The following is an 18,924-nucleotide window of genomic DNA, read 5'->3' on the forward strand; positions in this document are numbered from 1 at the left end:
CTCCTACAGTTTTTCTTGCATTTAAATAAAAAAAAAAAAGCTGTGGTAGATAAAAATCGTGCATGAGTAAAACACAAAAACAAGGTCAAATGTATCAGATTGTGAAATACAAGTTGGCTAAGTTCCATTGAAATGTATCTCTCTCACTGTAATAAGTAGTTTAGTCAGAATTATGACTTTAAATGATTATTAGTGCAGGGGAACAGTTTTAAAAAAAGCTTGCCCAACAACACCCATCCGGGTTCAACCCTCAGTCACAGAGCTTCAAGATTATCTTGAACACAACTGGATCTTGTTTTTTGTAACTGCACAAACAACTTCTAGTCCAACTAAGCACCTGTTTGGAGGGAGCTCCCATGAAGCGCCAATGTATTTATTTTATTGCAGATATTGACCACACTTGATTCTTTTTCGAGGCAAGAACAGCTTTACATACATACTAAGGGGGTGGCAGTAGCACAGTCCGTAAGGACTTGGGTTGGGAGCCGGAGGGTTGCTGGTTCAAGTCCCAGTACGGACCACGGTACATGTTAAGGCCATGGTCAAAATTAAAGATTTAATAATAATGTAATAATTATAACAACTTATTTCACCAGTAAATTGCTGTTGAACGACAAAAACAACCACCAGATGGGAAAAGGGTATTTTACAATTACTGTGAATGCACCATGAGGCTCTGTTTTAAGTGAACGAACGCACCGTCTGTGTTTAATTCCGACAACGGCAGCTGCTGTGCCGCAGAGCAGACTGTTACGTCCCGGTCACACTTTACACAGTTTAAGGTTAGCTGTCAGCATTTTAACCGTGTTTAATCCAGCTGCTAGCTAAAGGTAGGCTAATGTTACATGCTGTCAGGTGAAATTTTCGTTCTTATTCGGTCTCGTTACTACCGTTTAGGTCGGCACGTTTCGATACCCAACCCTACTTACCAGAGTCAATATAGTGTGCAGACTCAGGGGCGCCGCCAGGAATATTGGGCCCCATGACAAAAAATCAAATTGGGGCCCCTCTGCGCAGCTGTTGTCACCACATCTCTAGGACCTAACTGTCCCTTCAAAAGCTTTACATAACTCTAATTAAAGGCTTGCAACCAGGGTGCGAACTACTGGGGAGCTAGGGGGAGCTCGGCTCCCCTTAATAAGACATGGTCTCCCCTGAAAACGTGATTTGTGAAATTTTGGGGGGTCTCTAAAAATATTGACAATGTGTCATTTTAACTTGCAATTTCAGTTTTGTGTAACGTGATCATCGTGGATTATTATGTGTAAAACTGTCGGCGATTTAAACCCAATTCACTTCAATAATGATAACTATACATGCTATTCTTGTTATGAGCATCAAGGCGTGGCGGTGCTGCGGTGCAAATTCAACTCCTGTTTAGTACATGTTAACTCAAAGATTCGCAGAAAAAATATAAACGTTGGAGGCCATTAATCGGCGCGCAAAGAAGAAATAATGTCCTCTCTGGCTGAAGATGATCCTAAACCTCTTGCTCCTCTCTCCCGTTAAATTGGAACAGCCAGCAGTGGAGAGACTGGAAGAGCCAATATACATGGCTGTTTGTTAAAGGGAAATTTCACCGCTGGAAAGCTGAATATATCTTTAAATTGGGTCACTAATGTAGTAGAAATGTTAAAAGAAAATTGAAATTGGTGTTTTTGGCTCATATGGATGAAAGACACCAAATCCCAGAATGCACTTGCTTTGCTGCTGTATGAGGCCACTCCCAAGCCACGCCTACCTTTTACAGACAGACAGTGAGACGATCAACTCAACAAGTGTGTTTTATTGTCATTTCAACCATATACACGAAAAAACGTTTCACCGTGGCTCAAGTGGTGTTACACATTTAAAACATGCTTTTTTTTGGCCACAGCTGATACATTATCCGGAGTTCTTTCAGCGGATTGATTGATAGCTCCAGAGTGAACCATATGTCAATGGAGTGAACAGAACTGTGTCCATGGCAACGCTCTGCTATGCATGGCAACGGTGTGTTATCCTTAGCAACGGTCTGTTATGTAATGTCGGTTCACGCCTCGCCGTCGTCCATTAATACCTGACAATGGACACCTCGAAGGGCATTAACCCGCTTATACCATGGTCACTTGCCAAATGACACATTTTTAAAACATTAGTTCATATTTTAATTAGTTTTACAATCGAAATCTAAAGTTTATCCAAACAATAACTCCGTTTCCCTGGTTACGCCTGACGGTTTGACTAATACCTGGAACAATCATTCCCATCCATCAGGTTCTTATGCAATGCAAACGTTGTTCTCTCCACCAGGAATTAGGAAGAACCTTAGATACGACTTGCCTCCCTTAGCAACCGGAGATAGTCCACTCAGCTGATAGAACCCTTCAGTTTAGCTACGAGCCAGAAAGCTAACGCTATGCTAGCAAGATCCAAAGTCAATAACATTGTGTACAGTTGGCAATCAGTAAAAATAATTTGACAGTATGTTGAACAACAAGACAAGCTAGCTATCAGCCATGTCATTGTCCCCAAAACAATATAACGACTTTTATGAAGAATTTGATCCGCGATGTGTAACATTGCTGTCGGCTGCAGCGACGCAGCCTGAATCAGGACCCCTCCGCTTCGCGTCGGGGTCCTGATCACCCTGTCGGGGTTGTATTCGCTATAACAACCACCTCGCTCTACATTATCCCGCTTATTACATGGCTACTTACCAAATAAATCAATAATTTGACTAATAACTTGACAAAATATAGATTTAAATGGGAGTTTATTGATTTAAATACGATTGTATTGCTTCCACTAGAGAAAATAGTCCGTTCCGTCTCTACGGTTGGAATCCTGCGTCCATAGCAACGTAAAAACTCTGTAATGCAATCCTTCGTCTATTAGCTACTCAACACCACCTTACGGGCTGTGGTAGTAGCCGTATATTTTATGGGGTGCTGCCGTGGTGGACAAATGACCCAGCTGCTGTTTTAATCACTGCAGGAATTGACACAACATTAGCTGAAGCGTTGTAGTGAGCTAGCGGGCTATCGGCTGCTCTAATTTACAGTAAACTGAACATTTCTGTTGACGGTGAAGTGAGACACGGTGAATGGCTTCTTTGGGAATATTTATGTGGACGTTTATGTCCTCATTCATCTCGTTTCCTTTTTGCAGAGCCGCTGCATGTTGACACACCTGTAAGTTAACGTTAAACAAGTTGCAATGTAAGCTAACTAATTAGCGTTGTTGTCCCTACGGCTGTTACTGCGTAGCTAGCGATCATAGACGGTATAGAAAGATACTAGCGATAGACGCTCATCAGATCTGCTGTCATTGCTTGGAGGACAGAAGTTGCTCCACGTTTCCCCACTTTTTGCCACAGCTGATAGGCTAAATTATCCGGACTTCTTTCAGCGGATTGATTGATAGCTGTCCTCCAGAGTGAACAGAACTGCGTCCATGGCAACGCTCTGCTTTTGCATGGCAACGGTGTGTTATCCTTAGCAGCGGTCTGTTATCAAGAAATAACAGACCGCATTCTACATTAGAATTCAAGCAAGCCATGTAATAAAAGAAGGCTAATACATAGCTACTAGCATTAGCTCTTGGTGGGCTGTGGTATAAACATCGAGTATAAACACAGCCGTACATTTGCGTGGGATGTAGCTAGAATTGTCGGCATTTTACAGTCACAAACTCCACCAGCAGTTAGCAGTTAGTTGGATACAAATCACCCCATTTCTGCAACAGGCAGTCTGGGGTAACACAGCCCACCTCCACTAGTAGTCTTACCCGGTGACAGCAGGCTGGATTGTCCACAGCAATATTTCCACAACAACAAAAACACAGCACAGCAGTCTTTGAACTCGCGTTGGGAGTTTCGTTGAAGTTGGATGTAGTCCAGTTTGTTTAATGAGCGGACACTTGCAAACAGGATTGGTGAACAGATGGCTGGCTAAAGTTAGCTTTGCACCGGCACACTCGTTCAACGCTCCCCGCTGATGAGGTCACTTTACCGGCCACAGGAATCGAGCACCACCGCTGGTCTCCGTGCAGGCAAAGCTCGCGTAGTGTGTGGAGTATTGCGTCTGTAATAAAGTGTCCTGCATATTCTCCGATGTGTTCCAATGTATCCCGGTGGTACACATGTGTGGTAGTTTGAATGCACATAATAGTTGTTCTAAAATTTCCGTCGGGATTGAAAAGTTTCTGCTCCTGCTGAGAAGCTAAGCGAGGATTCAAGATGGCTGACACTCGTTTTTTCCTCGGCAATCTCCGTAAAAAGCCGACAGTCCAACCCCTTTTGGGCTATGCGGAAGTGGCTCCTAGTACAGGCTCATAGGTATATATCTATGGTACAGGCTGTAGTCTTTTGCCTCTGGGCAAAAAAACCTCAGATGACGCAAAAATCGTCATTTTGCGTCTTCTGAGGCTTTTTTCCAGACCCACAATACAGAGATCTCCCCTCTCAGGGGGACATGAGGGAGGGAAGCATGGTCATTCAAAAATACTACCAGGTTTCTACTGATACAAAGCTTAATGCTAATCGGTGAAGTTTCCCTTTTAAGGATGGAAGCTTGGGGTGCGTCGCCAAGGTCTAATTGAACGGAGGAATTATGGTATTCTTTGGTAGCCTGAGTAACTTTAACCATTGTTCATTGTTATGTATCTTTGTAAGTCATTGTAAGTTGCAAGCGCACGACCCGAAGGTGGGCTCCCCCGAAGGCCACGGTATTGTTGGGGACCAAGAAGCTGGTCAAACAGTGATTTGGCTCAGACTGAGCTGACTGCAGAGACAAAGGATCTTGGCCTACATGTGAATCCCAAAGCCAGTTTCACTTTTTCCATGGTGACTCAGGTCACTACAGGAAGCACTCTAGCCCGGACTAGCTAGCATCACCTCGCTGGTCGAGTTGAACCTCGCTGGTCGAGTTGAACTGGGACAAATTTATATCGGTCTGATATACAAAGGGGATCCGAGGAAATGCTGACCGGGTATTTGCTCTATCTGCAGCGGGTTTAATCAGCCTGGATTCAAGAAAAGGACAGCGTTCTGTTTCTTGCTTGTCGTCATGGATTACGTCTCGTCCACTGCTCTGGAACGAAACGGATCGTTAAACTCTGGCGAGAGTTTTAACTGACGAACAACGCACACCGTAAGGCTTTACACAGTTCTGGGCAGATGTTAGAACTAGCTAGTGCGTTTTGGTTTGTTATTAATGAGAAAAGGGTTCGCTACCGCTTTGCCATTAATGTGATCTGATTGTAATCATGTATTGGCCATATCTGGTTATTAATCTGTTGCTGTGAATGTATAACCGATCATTATACCGTTTGATTCTGTTGTGTTAAGTAGCTGGGTTAAAACCGTAAACGCTATCTGCTAAACCGCTCCTTTCACGGAGTTTAGTTACTGTCCGCGAGATAATCGCGGTGAATCAGCTGTTAGTCACTAGAGTGGTTATAGTGGCCGTTTCCCTCGGTAAATCAAAAGTCTCAGTCTGTCCTAACTACACGTGAGGTCCAGACCTGGGTGGCTGAGGGAGCTGGCCATTATCTATACCTAAGATCAGAGTGTTTCTTTTCCTTTCCTCCTTTATTCTGTTCCTTTTACTAACCCACACACGGACATATAAGCGCAACCCCGTAGCTCCGAGCCTACCGCCGCTAATTTTAAAACGATGGGTTTTGTATAGAGCTTATAGGTGATTTAGCATATGGTATAAAGGTCGCGCGTTGCCCAGCAAACCCCACCTCGGCTTCTTCCTCTCCGTGCACTCAGCACCACTACCGGCCTCTTGAGGCTAAATGGTTTTGTGCAGCTCACAGGAGTAGCCATTTGTGGAGTTGTTTTTGTACTAGAACTACATGTCGACACCGCCCCTCCCCTTTACGCACGCACGCACGCACGCACGCACGCACACACGCACGCACACACACACACACACACACACACACACACACACAGACGTGTCTACAAGACATGCTGCTTTTGTTTTTGCTTTGTTTGGTTGTGATATTGTAAAATGTATATACGTTTTATTATTGAAGGATTATTGATTGGCTATTGATAATTGTGACGTTAATAAATTCGATTATACTTAATTAGCAGTTGCTGGTGATTATTTGTGTATTTGTTGTGATAACTGCTGGTCGAACGGGTCGCGCTCGAAATCACCCCTTCCTTTAATTCCTTTTAAAGGATTTTTACAGAAATGAGACTGTTCCACAGTTTGATTATTGGTCCCTGACAAGCAGGGTGGTGCCCCGTTTTGATTGTTTGTCGATTTGATAGTTATTAATAACCATATTCATAACTTTATTAATATTGATAAAACATCTTTTGATAATTTGCCAATGATCAAATCTGTACCCTACGTGAATCCAACAGTATAGTTCATTACACTGCTTGCAACTGTCTTGCTTCTTGTAGTTCAATACTAGTACTAGCACAATATTTACTGCTGGTGATTTGTACATGCATGCAAGTCTAGTATGCAGTTCACTATTTAATGCAAGATTAAAAGCAACCATAAAAAATGTGCTGAAGGCCATCTTTTACAGTCTCAATGTATTTTTATTGTAAAATTTGACAAAATGGAAAATTCTCTTAACAAAATTATTATTATAATTATTATAATTATTAATGAAATATTTTAAAAAAGAAAAACAAACAAACTAAATAGATATTACAAAATAAATTAACATCATCCTCTCAAAACAATGAAAACAGCTGATTTTTTAACTTAACTTTAGCTGCACATATATGCCAACAAGAAAATAAAGTGGACCTGTAAAATGGAATTTCCACACCAGGGTTATTATAGTGCTACAAAACAGATCAAGTGATAACTAAATCAAAAGGTTTTGAGGTTTGGAATATGGTCATAACAAACTAACAGTACCAGTGACATCAAATTAAATGGTATGAATAAGAACAAAGGACTCCTGGAAACCCAAACTTTTCTCTCAAATAACAGGCATATCATTGAACACAATGTTGCTCACCTTCTTCACTGGGACAGGGAGGGGGTTAAGGGGAGACTGGGGTGCTGCTGACTCAACTGTTAAGTCTGCTAAAAGGCCCAGGGACAATGATTTAATATGAATATCTTGCTAAACGTTTCCCTGCACCGATTAAATGATGATTAAATGTAGGTTAACACTAGTCTGTATCTAACTAGCTTATTTCACTATGGACATTAAGCCAACAGGCTAATACCACTCACAGATTATAGGCTACCCACCTTTCTTGGTGAAAAACTGGGTTACAGTTTGACTGTAACCCAACCTTTTTTATTAATAAGGGAAAAAATTCCACTAATTAACCCTGACAAAGCACACCTGTGAAGTGAAAACCATTTCAGGTGACTACCTCATGAAGCTCATTGAGAGAACACCAAGGGTTTGCAGCGCTGTCAAAAAAAGCAAAGGGTGGCTACTTTGAGGAATCTAAAATATAAGACATGTTTTCAGTTATTTCACACTTTTTTGTTAAGTACATAATTCCATATGTGTTCATTCATAGTTTTGATGCCTTCAGTGAGAATCTACAATGTAAATAGTCATGAAAATAAAGAAACACATTGAATGAGAAGGTGTGTCCAAACTTTTGGCCTGTACTGTATATATATATCACATTTCAGTTTCTTTTGAAGCAGATGGCCTCTATAAAATTTGTGCTTTTTTAGTGGTGTCACGAACACCCTTGAGGAATAACATAAGATTGGATCCGCCTGTCCCTGTGCTATTCAGCGCAATGCCCACACCTCTCATTGGGCACCCCATGGCGCGGGCCTGATTACCGGGCACAACGATATACTTGGTCACAGCATTGAGGTGGTAGTTCCGTAAATCCACCAGTGCTGAGACACAGGAGTTGTAGGCCTGGCAGAGATCAGAGCTGGAGTGGGACAGGATGAAGTCTCGCAGAGAAGGACAGACAGACAGAGTTTCTATCAGCTGACGGTGGGCAGGAGGCATGTATTCCCTCATGCGTGTCAGGAAGGATCCTAAATAGGCCGAATCAATAAAGAGAGCAAAAACAAGACTTTGAAAGAAAGAAAATAACAACTGTTTCTGGAAACCTTTTCTGTCAGAGCAATCAACTGACTCCACAAAAAGTGATTAATTCATGAGAAGCATCTGATGGGGTCAAAAGGGAAATGTATTTTTACCTGTATCACCCTCATGCTGGATGCACAGTAAAGCATCAAAGCACTGAATGGTTGAACTCTGGGCTGCACTTCCGCCTGATAAAAAAATTGGCTCATCGCTCACACCTTCATACAACAGCCCCTTTGGAAGCATGGGGTTGTCTCGCCACCTAAAACAGTTAAGACCACATACAACCTCTGTTTTATAGATGCAATTAGAAGCACACAGTACAATTTGAAAGTTATCCAGTTAAACATACATAGCAGCAATAGAGAAAAGTACAATAGGAGGGTAGAGGCAGAAGGGACATTCATCATTTCATCTGCACCAGATGAGATAAATATTTATAAATCATGAATAACTTCAGTATGCAGGCTATTCTAACGGCCCTAAAACTCACCCTGAGACAAAAATTCGCAATGTTCCATGAAAAGCAGTTGGATCCACATGATCTAGAAAGAGCATATATTCAGTTTTTCTAGTTATCTTGAATTCCCCTGCCTTCATAAAAGGCACAGCATGTAAATTGATTACATTTCGACTGAGCTAGGTTTAGTTCAAACTTACTGTGCATGAGTTTGAACGTCTCTGTCATCTTCTTCAAAGACTGAGTTACTTTGACGAGACCTTTCTGTACGCCACTGAGGTCCGAGGTTTTCAGAGAATTCATCACCTCCAGAGCCCCCTGGTTAGAGTTGAAAGAAATCCATCACTAAGTGACAAGGGAAGGGAATTATGTGGCTGGAACCCAAAAAAGCAAGGGGAAATATGGACAGACAGAATCAGGCTGAGGTTCAGAAAGAGTTACCATAAAAAAGGTACAGCAACAACTAACCGTTACGCCTGAACTGGCAGCCATCTCGACCAACAATGACACCAGGAAAAATCCCCTGCAACTCTCACCACCAGGAAAGGAAACTATCAAGTCCATGTTCCTATTTTTGAAAATGATGTTTTGAAAATAAATGAGCTGAACATCACAAGAACCAGACTACAAAAATCATGTGTGCAAAGTGCAGTTGAGAAATTCAAAAATATGTGACAGTGAATGAGCTTTCCTTTTCCTTCTACTCACCCAATTTCCATATCCCTAAAATGAAAATGAAAAGAGAAGCTAGTGTTTTCAATGAAGAAAGAGATACATTGTTTTTTTCTTTGTGAGTGACTGAAAATAAGACATATACAGTTTTATTGTAATGTTACTATTATAATAAAAGACATTGGACATGAAGTCAAGTCATTAAATAAGGCAATAAAACAACATTACTCACCCTGTGGGATCCTTTAATTTCCAGTTGGCTAAAACTGAATCTGCATAAGTCAGGATGGGTGGAAGGCCGAGCTTACGAGATACCAGCCAATATGGCAAGGCAAGGGCTTTTGGAAGAATCTGTCAAACAAGCGTAATAGTAAAGTTTCAAACCGGTAGTGATGGCTGATGGTTTTTAGTCACGCTATCGGTATGTCTCCAGGGAAGGCAATGGCTGTTGGTCAGTCCACCACTTTGATCTAGACTGAAATATCTCAAGAACTATGAATGGATTTGGCCCAGAGAATGGATCTTACTGAATTTAATGATTCCCCTGACTTCTCCTCTAATGCCACTTCTTGGTCAATGCTTTTGCTTATCCTGTGAAATATCTCAGCTTCTACTGAATGAATTGGTACAAATCAATACAGTACTAAATGACATTCTCACCAGGTGCACTTTGTGTTCAGTGCCAATTAACACATGTTAGCATGCTAACAAGCTAAACTAAGATGGTGAACACGGTAAACATTCTACCTTCTTAACATCAGCTTGTTAGCATGTTGATGTCAGTATTTATCTTAAAACATTTGTCATAACACATTGCTGTGCCAAAGTACAGCCTCACAGAGCCACTGTAGACTCTTAGTCATGTTACAGTAATATGTCACATTGCCAAAACATCATTGACTGAAATGCATCTTCTTTTTTTACGATTCATCATTCCATTGCGCTGTAGTCTTTTACCTCAGCAGGCGCATGTTGTCCTTCCTGCCATACATATCCCATGCTGATGAATCCCAGGACTAGGTGAGCCAGCCTTAGCTCCCGATGGTCAATCAAGAGATTGGGACTCAAGACCGGTATCTGGATTGTGATGAGATTTTCAGTTTTTATATTTCCATTCTCAGTGAACAGTGAACACCATCAAGGGTTCCACAAATGAAACTATATGTCTACATTTACATGCATGGGTTCTCAACTCTGATTTGCATTAGGAAGGCATTGCTCATTCTCACCTTGTGAACCCGATCCCGTAGTTTATGTGACTCTATCAGATGTGTGAGATCATTTGCCAGGTCCAACCATACCCGATAATAGTCTGGAAGGTCAGTCTAGACGATAATAACAATAAAGTGACTTGCATGTTGATTTTTTTTTTTTTTTTTGCAGGGGGGATTTTCATGTATAGTGTAATCAGTAATATAATCAGCTCAGGTTTGCCATGGTGCCTGACCTGCATGTCAAGGAATGACTGTAGCTATCAATCAGAAAGAGAAAGCAATTTACAAGAGGTAGGCAGAAGAAAACTGAGAAAATAAACAAAGCAGAAAACAGTGGATGCCTAGATGGAAAAAAATTGTATAAGCAGACAAGTGGGCTTAATGCCAATGTTTAATTCTTTATTTTATGATTAACATTGATGCTCATATATACATTTTGCACTATTTACATATCATTTCCGTAGGTTGTCAACTGAGTTTTCCATTATGTACTATTTTATTTATACCAAATGTCTCCTTAGACATAAAAGAGTTTGTCTAACAGAAATATCTGAATTTGGCATTTTAAGTGTAATGAACCGTTTCACAGTGAACAGGTCAAGTTATGTGAATGGCTCAATAGAAATCTGAAGATAATACTAGTCCAAAACAAGCATAGTTATCAGTTTCAGGCCAGAGGGACAACTGTACTGTATGTGTGCTGCTGACCAAATACTTATACAAAGGCAATAGAGGAAAGAGGAAATAGTCCTCAATGATAAACAAATGAATGTGTTATTGTTATGACATATTGTAACCTTGTTTCAGATCAGTTTTGACTGAAAAAATACTGACAGAATAGTCTGTTGTATGATGAAAGAAATATAACTTACCAGTGGCTCTTCAAGGAGAAATCCAAGCTCCTCAGAAATATCAAAAGCATCAAAGTCTGCCTTCAGTGTTTCTCTGCTGTTAGTCTCCATTTGCTCTGCCTTCTCTGTACCCTGTGTACTGTAGGAGTTCGGCTTTGAGAGGTAAATCACTTTGTGATTGTGACGCCCAGATATTAATTGTTGAATTTGCTCAGTATATATATATATATATCTCATCTTTGTCACATCCCTTTTTGCACACTCCCAACAGCAAAGAGCCAATCAGATCTCTGTCATTGTAAGGTTAAGAGTTCACAGGGTAAAGCTGAAATTCCCTGAATATTTTCCCATTTGTGGCAGATGATAAAATAAATTGAAACAATAGCTGGTGCCAAACAACAGAAAATATCAACATTATACTTGCAGACTTTGTGCAAAACGAACTAGTGACATATTATGTTTATATGGCTCAACCTTATGCAAAAGTGATGTTTATATTTGAGTCTGTTATTGAGACAAAAAGACCAAACAATTGAATAATACACACAACTGCTGTCTGTTCCAAACTCAAGTACATCGATCAATTATTGGAGAAAAAAAAATGTTTATGTTGTTTCTGACGGCTGAAGTCAGAGTTTTACTCTGAAATGTTTCATGTAATATCAGAAAAAAAGTATTTGTGGATAAAGGTTTTGAATTATTCTGCTTTCTGCTGCACTATGCCTTCTACACATGCATAGGTTGTTACGTTTGTATTTGTTGCTCTGCAACAAAAATACTTAACTCACCAACTTTGATGACATATATTATAGTTAGATATTGTCTTAATAGTCAGGCATGCAAAAACAAGACGGAGAGCAATAGTTAAAAGACCACACTGAAACTACTTTTTGGAAACTTAACCCTAATACCTGAGAGAGTCAAACTTGTCCTTCCAGCCCATTAACTGAATATGGAGTGCTTCCAAAAATCAAACCTTGATGTATTCTGTTTTTTTTATTTTTATTTTTGCCCTGCTGATTGACAACTGACACGGCAGAGGGTCTTAGTTTGAGAAAGGTCTCTCTGGAAAGTCACATCTTCTCCACAGCATAAGAAACAGCAACAACTGTGGTAAGAAGTTGTGAGCTGAGAACAATACGTGTTTTGTTAAATTATGTATTAGGGGCACCAAGAATGCTTCAAGTCATGTTGGCATTCTTTAGTGTAGTACATTTATTTGTCTCCTTCACTCCTTAAAGTACAAATAGACACATTTTAAACCAAGAAGCATTTTGTTGTTTTGGATCTTGCAGGACCCAATTTTCCATGTTCCTGTGTGCACTGGCGGATCTAGAAAACTTTACATGGGGTGGCAAAGGGGTAGCGAGAGATCTTGGCAGGGTGGCAGGGGAAAATGGTACATGGGAACCTGTAAATGCACTGCTATACCCTACTATGCCCCGCAACACCCTGCTACACCCTGAACTGCTACCACTATTATTTCTAGTCATAGTTCCATAATCGTTCCATATTCTTTTTGACTCCTTGGTCCATGTTTCAAGACGGGTGGGTTGCCGACATCGCCGCAGACCCCTGACGCCTTTTACGTGAGCCGATCCCCGCCCTGGCGACGCAACGCGGTTGGGGCGCACTGAGGACAGTCCGCCCCGGTTGACAGCCGCTCCGGGAGCAGGGGGCCCTGTCCCCCCCCCCACCTTGGTTGTTTACACTGCGGGCACATTGAAAAAAATCTGACTTGGATCTGATTCAGGACCACATATGGAAGTGGCCTGAATCTGATTTGAAAAAATCTGATCTCTGCTAGATTTATCTACCAGAGCTTTTTTTAAAAATGTATTTAAAGGCAAGTAAAACTGTTGTAGGTAGGAGATGGTTGAACCCGGATGGGTGTTGTTGGGCAAGCTTTTTTTAAACTGCTGTTCCTCTGCACTAATAATTATAATAAGTCATCAGTCTGACTATAGTTATTACAGTAAGTGAGATACATTTCAATGGAACTTATTTCTCAATCTGATACATTTGACGTTTTTTTTATGTCACTCTTGAGTCCTTGAGTCAGTCGGTTGCATGAATCAGCATTGTGAAGCAACACTTGGAAATAGTGATATTTTACAAAATACACTGAATTACAAGGATGTAGAGAACAGGGCGCTATTGAAGACTTTTTTGATTACATTTTTTTAATATAGTCATTCGTGAAGTAAAGTGGGCCAGTCTAAGGCATGAAAATCCAGGGCTGAAAATGAATCCCAATCCGGCCCTGTCTGGGCTAGATTTGAGTGTTCACACTACTTCTGAAGAAGTCTAACCTGGTCACTTGACCCCCAAAAAACTGGTTTTGGGCCACTTTTGCCTGCAGTCTGAAGTTGCCCATGTGAACTCCCTCCAAACAGATGCTTAGACAGACTAGAAGTTGTTTGTGCAGTTACAAAAACAAGATCCAGTTGTGTTCAAGATAATCTAATCTCTGTGACTGGGGGTTGAACCCGGATGGGTGTTGTTATAAATCATAATTCTGACTAAAATAGTTACTACAGTAAGTGAGATACATTTCAGTGGAACTTAACTGACTTGTATTTCTCAATCTGATACATTTGACCTTGTTTGTTGTTTGACTCATGCACTACTTTTATCTACCACAGCTTTTTTTAAATTTTTTTATTTAAATGCAAGTAAAACTGTTGTAGATAGGAGATGAACAGACATACAGCAGTAATTACTATTACCGTCCACATGTCATGTTATCCATATTATTATAATACAGCAATTTAATAATTAGCACTTATTTCACATGCAGTTTGATTAGATGAATTTCTGTTTAAAATTGTGACTTGTGATTGTGCACATAGCCGTATGGTATTAATAGCCTATAAAAAAAATTGTAGGATCCTAATATTGAGTAGAACATGTTAGGAACATTATGAAGTCTATGTTGGCTTGGATAGTGTTCCTCTGTTCTATACAGACCACATCTCAATAACCTTTTTTGAACTCTTTGCATGGCCCAAACCACAGTTTGATGCAATTGATTGTTATTACCCATCTGGGCAGATGCTCTGTCAGCATCACTCTTGAATGTTGTGTTGTACCACTGTACAGATGCAAGGTGATGTATGTATGTAAGCTGTTCTTGTCTCGAAGAAGAACCAAGTGTGGTCAAAGTATCTGCAATAAAATAAATACATTGGAACTTCATGTGAACTCCCTCCAAACAGGTGCTTATTTGGACTAGAAGTTGTTTGTGCAGTTACAAAAACAAGATCCAGTTGTGTTCAAGATAATCTTGAAGCTCTGTGACTGGGGGTTGAACCCGGATGGGTGTTGTTGGGCAAGCTTTTTTTTAAAACTGCTGTTCCCCTGCACTAATAATAATTTTAAGTCATAATTCTGACTAAACTAGTTATTACAGTAAGTGACTGTGAGATATATTTAAATGGAACTTAGCTAACTTGTATTTCTCAATCCGAAACATTTGACCTTTTTTTATGTCACTCTTGAGTCCTTGAGTCAGTCAGTTGCATGAATCAGCCGGCTACGTTATCATGAGTGGCATTTCTCCATTCCTGTTTCTATGTCCCGCCTTGGTTGTTTACACTGCAGGCGCATTGAAAAAAATCAGACCTGGGTCTGATTCAGGACCACATACTGTATGGAAGTGGCTGAATCTGATTTGAAAAACTCTGATCTGGGCTAGATTTGATCGTGTTCACACTACTTCTGAAGAAGTCTAACCTGGTCACTTGACCCCCAAAAAACTGGATTTGGGCCACTTTTGCCTGCAGTCTGAAGTTGCCCATGTGACTCCCTCCAAACAGATGCTTAGACAGACTAGAAGTTGTTTTTGCAGTTACAAAAACAAGATCCAGTTGTGTTCAAGATAATCTTTGACTGGGGGTTGAACCCGGATGGGTGTTGTTTGGCAAGCTTTTTTTAAACTGCTGTTCCCCTGCACTAATAATCATAATAAGTCATAATTCTGACTCAACTAGTTACTATAGTAAGTGAGATACATTTCAGTGGAACTTAGCCAACTTGTATTTCTCAATCTGATACATTTGACCTTGTTTTTGTGTTTGCCTCATGCACGATTTTTATCTACCACAGCATTTTTTATTTATTTATTTAAATGCAAGTAAAACTGTAGGAGGTAAGAGATGAACATACATACAGCAGTAATTATTATTACCTTCCACATGTCATGTTATCCATATGCAGCAATTTAATAATTAGCACTTATTTCACATGCAGTTTGATTAGATGTATTTCTGTTTAAAATGATAACACTATTGAAAATGACCCTTCTGCATAATTAGTACTTTTGATAAGTACATTTTGCTGATAAAAGTTTTGTATTTTAGTTCATTGTTAATGCAGAAATGTAATGAGTATTTGTATTGCCGTAGCCTGGGATTATTGATGTGTTTTGTTCTCCACTTTTGGAATAATTGTCAAACTTAATTATCTCGATGAAATAATAACTACATGAGAGATAGTAATGATAAAACTTAACTCAGCAACAGCCAAACATTACACCGTGGACTTACTAAAAAATAAATAATGTATATCATAGTGTATGGTACAGCTTAAATACACAACATAAATGTGTAAATGTGTAACGATGGAAGCTGCAGTTCTACATAAAAGCCTGAAGAAACAGTACCTTCTTTCAATGTTGCAGCACTTGAAGACCACTGTTTTTTTTTAACACTAGCAACAAGCACTTTTAAAGGTGCAGCACCAGGCTCACTTGTAAGTCATCATGGCGGAGTCCAGCAACAACATGACATGCCTTTCCCGGGCTTTATCACAGCCTACACTCGATTTGACAGAATTGAGCGATGTTAGTCCTGCGAGAATGATTCCGCTGCATCCATGCCATAGGAGAATATTATCGAGCTGCACCTCGATCGAGTGCATTGAACCATTGCGATGACTCTTCATGATAAAGGTAGCTATGGCTAAAACGGAACTCACTTTATTGTTTTTTCTCTGTCCTATGCTCTGGCGCAACTACAGTGTGGAAGCTCGCAAGCACAACAGATGGCTTGCTGTTAGGCGCGTTGCATGTTGTTCTCATGTTACTGCCAGCATGAGGCGAACGTGCGAGTGCATCCTAAAATAGTCGTGCCAACTACAAGCTTAAAAAATAAATAAATAATTAGATACAAAGCTGAAGCTAGGTTAATTCAGTGATGATCAGAACCTGCACATTTAGCTTTAATAAGAAAGTTTGACTCTACCTAAACATTCAACTAATATGCATTGAGTTTGTAAATATTTTAGGGAGGCAATGCTAAAGACACTAACATTACTGTACAAGCTGCCCCTCATGATGCAACTTTCCTTTAGCTTGAGCAACATCACAGATCTCTCTCAATGAATAACTAGATGTTGACATAAGGGCATTGGACAACATCTGGACATTCTCTTATTTAGTCTGTAGTATACCTAAAGGCAGTGGCAAAACTAGAACATTTTACATGGGGTGGCAAAGGGGTAGCGGGAGATCTTGGCAGGGTCGCAGGGGAAGACGGTACATGGGAACCCCCATATGTAAATGCACTGCTATGCCCTACTATGCCCCGCAACACCCTGGTACGCCTTGAACTGCTACAACTATTATTTCTAGTCATAGTTCCATTATCTTTGTTGTTACTGTAATTGCCACAGTTCATCATACCAACTGCTATAATTATTATGAATCATAATTCTCTATATCTGTATATTTGTATCCGTCTCTGTTTCCCAACCGGCAGCTTTGTAAATTATAGTGTGGTTTAGACCTACTGTATCTGTAAAGTGTCTTGAAAAGAGTGAACTCTTGTTACGATTTGATACTATAAATAAAATTGAATTTAGCTTAAATTGAATTAAATGGCTTGATCATATTTACTGATACAGGCAAATAGAATAAAAAATAGAACAGAATGTGTCTTATTTTATCAGTAATGATGATCAAACAAAAGGTCAAACAAATGCTATGATAGAGAAATTGTAAAACATCATTAGATAATCTATGTATATATGTAAATCTTTACATATCTAACCCTATAACATATACAACAGAATAGAAATAGCCCAAAACTGAAAACATGTCATTTTACTGAGTGACATGACATGTTATGCTACTGTACTGCAATTTATATGGAAGGAAAATAAAAACATACCATATGGTCCAGGGGTAACTGCAGGCCTCTTCCTCCCTGTCATCTTCATCTGCCTCCGCCTGATCACTCTCTGCCTCTGTCCCTCTCTCTGAATCTGCAGCCTCCTCTTCATCCCTCACAGTCAATTCTTCCTTTCCCTTTTCTCTTTCACTTATTTCTGCATCTCCTTCTGTGGTCTTCTCCTGCTCTGACCCGCCTGGTCTCTCCAGTTTACTGCCTTCTCCTTCTTCATTTCCCTCCTCTTCCTCCTGTGCACTACTCAGAATTTTCTTGGCTGGCAATATCCCCACTTTTACGCTTCAGCTAATATCTCCAGCTACTCTGGCCTGCAAACGTCAAGATGTGAAAAGCTGTGGTTATCCTTGTATTACATTACACTGTAGGGCCCTGTAGCTAAAAAGTAGCTTAACAAACATAAAATCAGAAGAGATTTATTACATGCACACAACAGTTATGTTTAGACTAGCCTTCTTAATCCCATTGTATTTGTTGTTTTCCCAGTTTGACAGTAAAGGATGTCACCTGGTTTAATTTGTGCAGCCTTATTGCCATGATATGTAAGAGGAAGTGAATTTTATAGTACTCCTTAACTAATCACATACAAATGATCGGTCTCAGCAAGTACTGTTTAGTGTGTTGTAACATAACGCCACCGAAACGGCGACCCTCTGTAAACGTTATGAATTCAAACATGCCAGTTTGTAATATTTTGTATTATGCTGTTCTTGTCTTTACTAAAATCAAAACTAATCAAAGGCCAGAAGGCTTTTAAAAATCACAAGGGAGCGATTTGACTTTTGGCTAACGTAATAGACGCGTTGTTGTTGATGCTCACTCTCCTTTAGCATACATTACATTTATTACAAATTTAACTTTTAATTAAACATGTGTTTAAACTTCACCTGGGGAAACTGACTTCACCTTCAGAGGCTCGAGGGCAGCTCAGTCGCTCCAGTCTTTAAACCTGTTTGAGTTGTGACTCACTCGTATCTTTCACCCCACTCTTTAAATTAACTCATGAGTCGCAAGTCTCTAGTATCATTAACTTGGATCAGTTGAATCCTACTACAATTCAATCTAAAATGATAACAGCGCCACACACAAACCTCTTGCAACATTAGCTACTGTTAGTCCTAGCCATCATAGCTGCCAAAAACTTTATAACTTACAATTTCGTAGGCAACCACAACTCCACAAGTCAACTCAAGTGAACATTGCAATATTGCAGACCATGGGACTCATGAGTCATGTGCTCTTGAGTCATTGAGTCAGTTCCTGTTTCTATGTCTACATTGAAAGCCGTTACATTGCTTAGGCTACACTAAGTTAAGACAATAAATAAACAGTCTGGCTTAAAAAAATGCTTTCTTTCCTGTGACTAAATGGCTCTCCTGTAGGACTGAGTTTCCTTTGCGATTTAACAATACTGACTCAAGTGACTTGCACAATCCGGATCAGTTTAGTGAGTGACTCAGAATAACCTGAACCCTAAAAGGAATTGAGTTTGCCAGGCCTAC

The 18,924-nt window shown here is 40.1% G+C and overlaps 1 protein-coding gene across 1 annotated transcript; it reads right to left on the minus strand.

Annotated features, from left to right (window-relative positions):
- Window positions 1-7,559: 7,559 nt before the first annotated feature.
- Window positions 7,560-13,452, minus strand: LOC120548111 (indoleamine 2,3-dioxygenase 2-like). The gene is made up of 10 exons (XM_039784122.1): window positions 11,259-13,452; window positions 10,402-10,497; window positions 10,130-10,249; window positions 9,405-9,523; window positions 9,209-9,223; window positions 8,969-9,068; window positions 8,701-8,818; window positions 8,534-8,585; window positions 8,154-8,302; window positions 7,560-7,988 (listed from the first exon to the last, which is right to left on the minus strand). The coding sequence occupies exons 1-10, from the start codon at window positions 11,472-11,474 to the stop codon at window positions 7,645-7,647; spliced, it is 1,329 nt and encodes a 442-aa protein (XP_039640056.1). The 5' UTR covers window positions 11,475-13,452; the 3' UTR covers window positions 7,560-7,644.
- Between the last annotated feature and the right edge of the window lie 5,472 nt (window positions 13,453-18,924).

The sequence above is a fragment of the Perca fluviatilis genome, chromosome 19 (assembly GCF_010015445.1).
Source record: "Perca fluviatilis chromosome 19, GENO_Pfluv_1.0, whole genome shotgun sequence".
Taxonomy (NCBI): Eukaryota; Metazoa; Chordata; class Actinopteri; order Perciformes; family Percidae; genus Perca; species Perca fluviatilis.

What these genes read in the sequence shown, in the direction of transcription:
- LOC120548111 (XM_039784122.1), bottom strand. Translation starts at nt 11,474, where the DNA reads ATGAGATATATATATATATATACTGAGCAAATTCAACAATTAATATCT. An exon ending in TACGGGATCGGGTTCACAAG is followed by an intron (nt 10,250 to 10,401) that starts GTGAGAATGAGC and finishes ATCACAATCCAG; the next exon opens with ATACCGGTCTTGAGTCCCAA. An exon ending in TTGCGAATTTTTGTCTCAGG is followed by an intron (nt 8,303 to 8,533) that starts GTGAGTTTTAGG and finishes TAACTGTTTTAG; the next exon opens with GTGGCGAGACAACCCCATGC.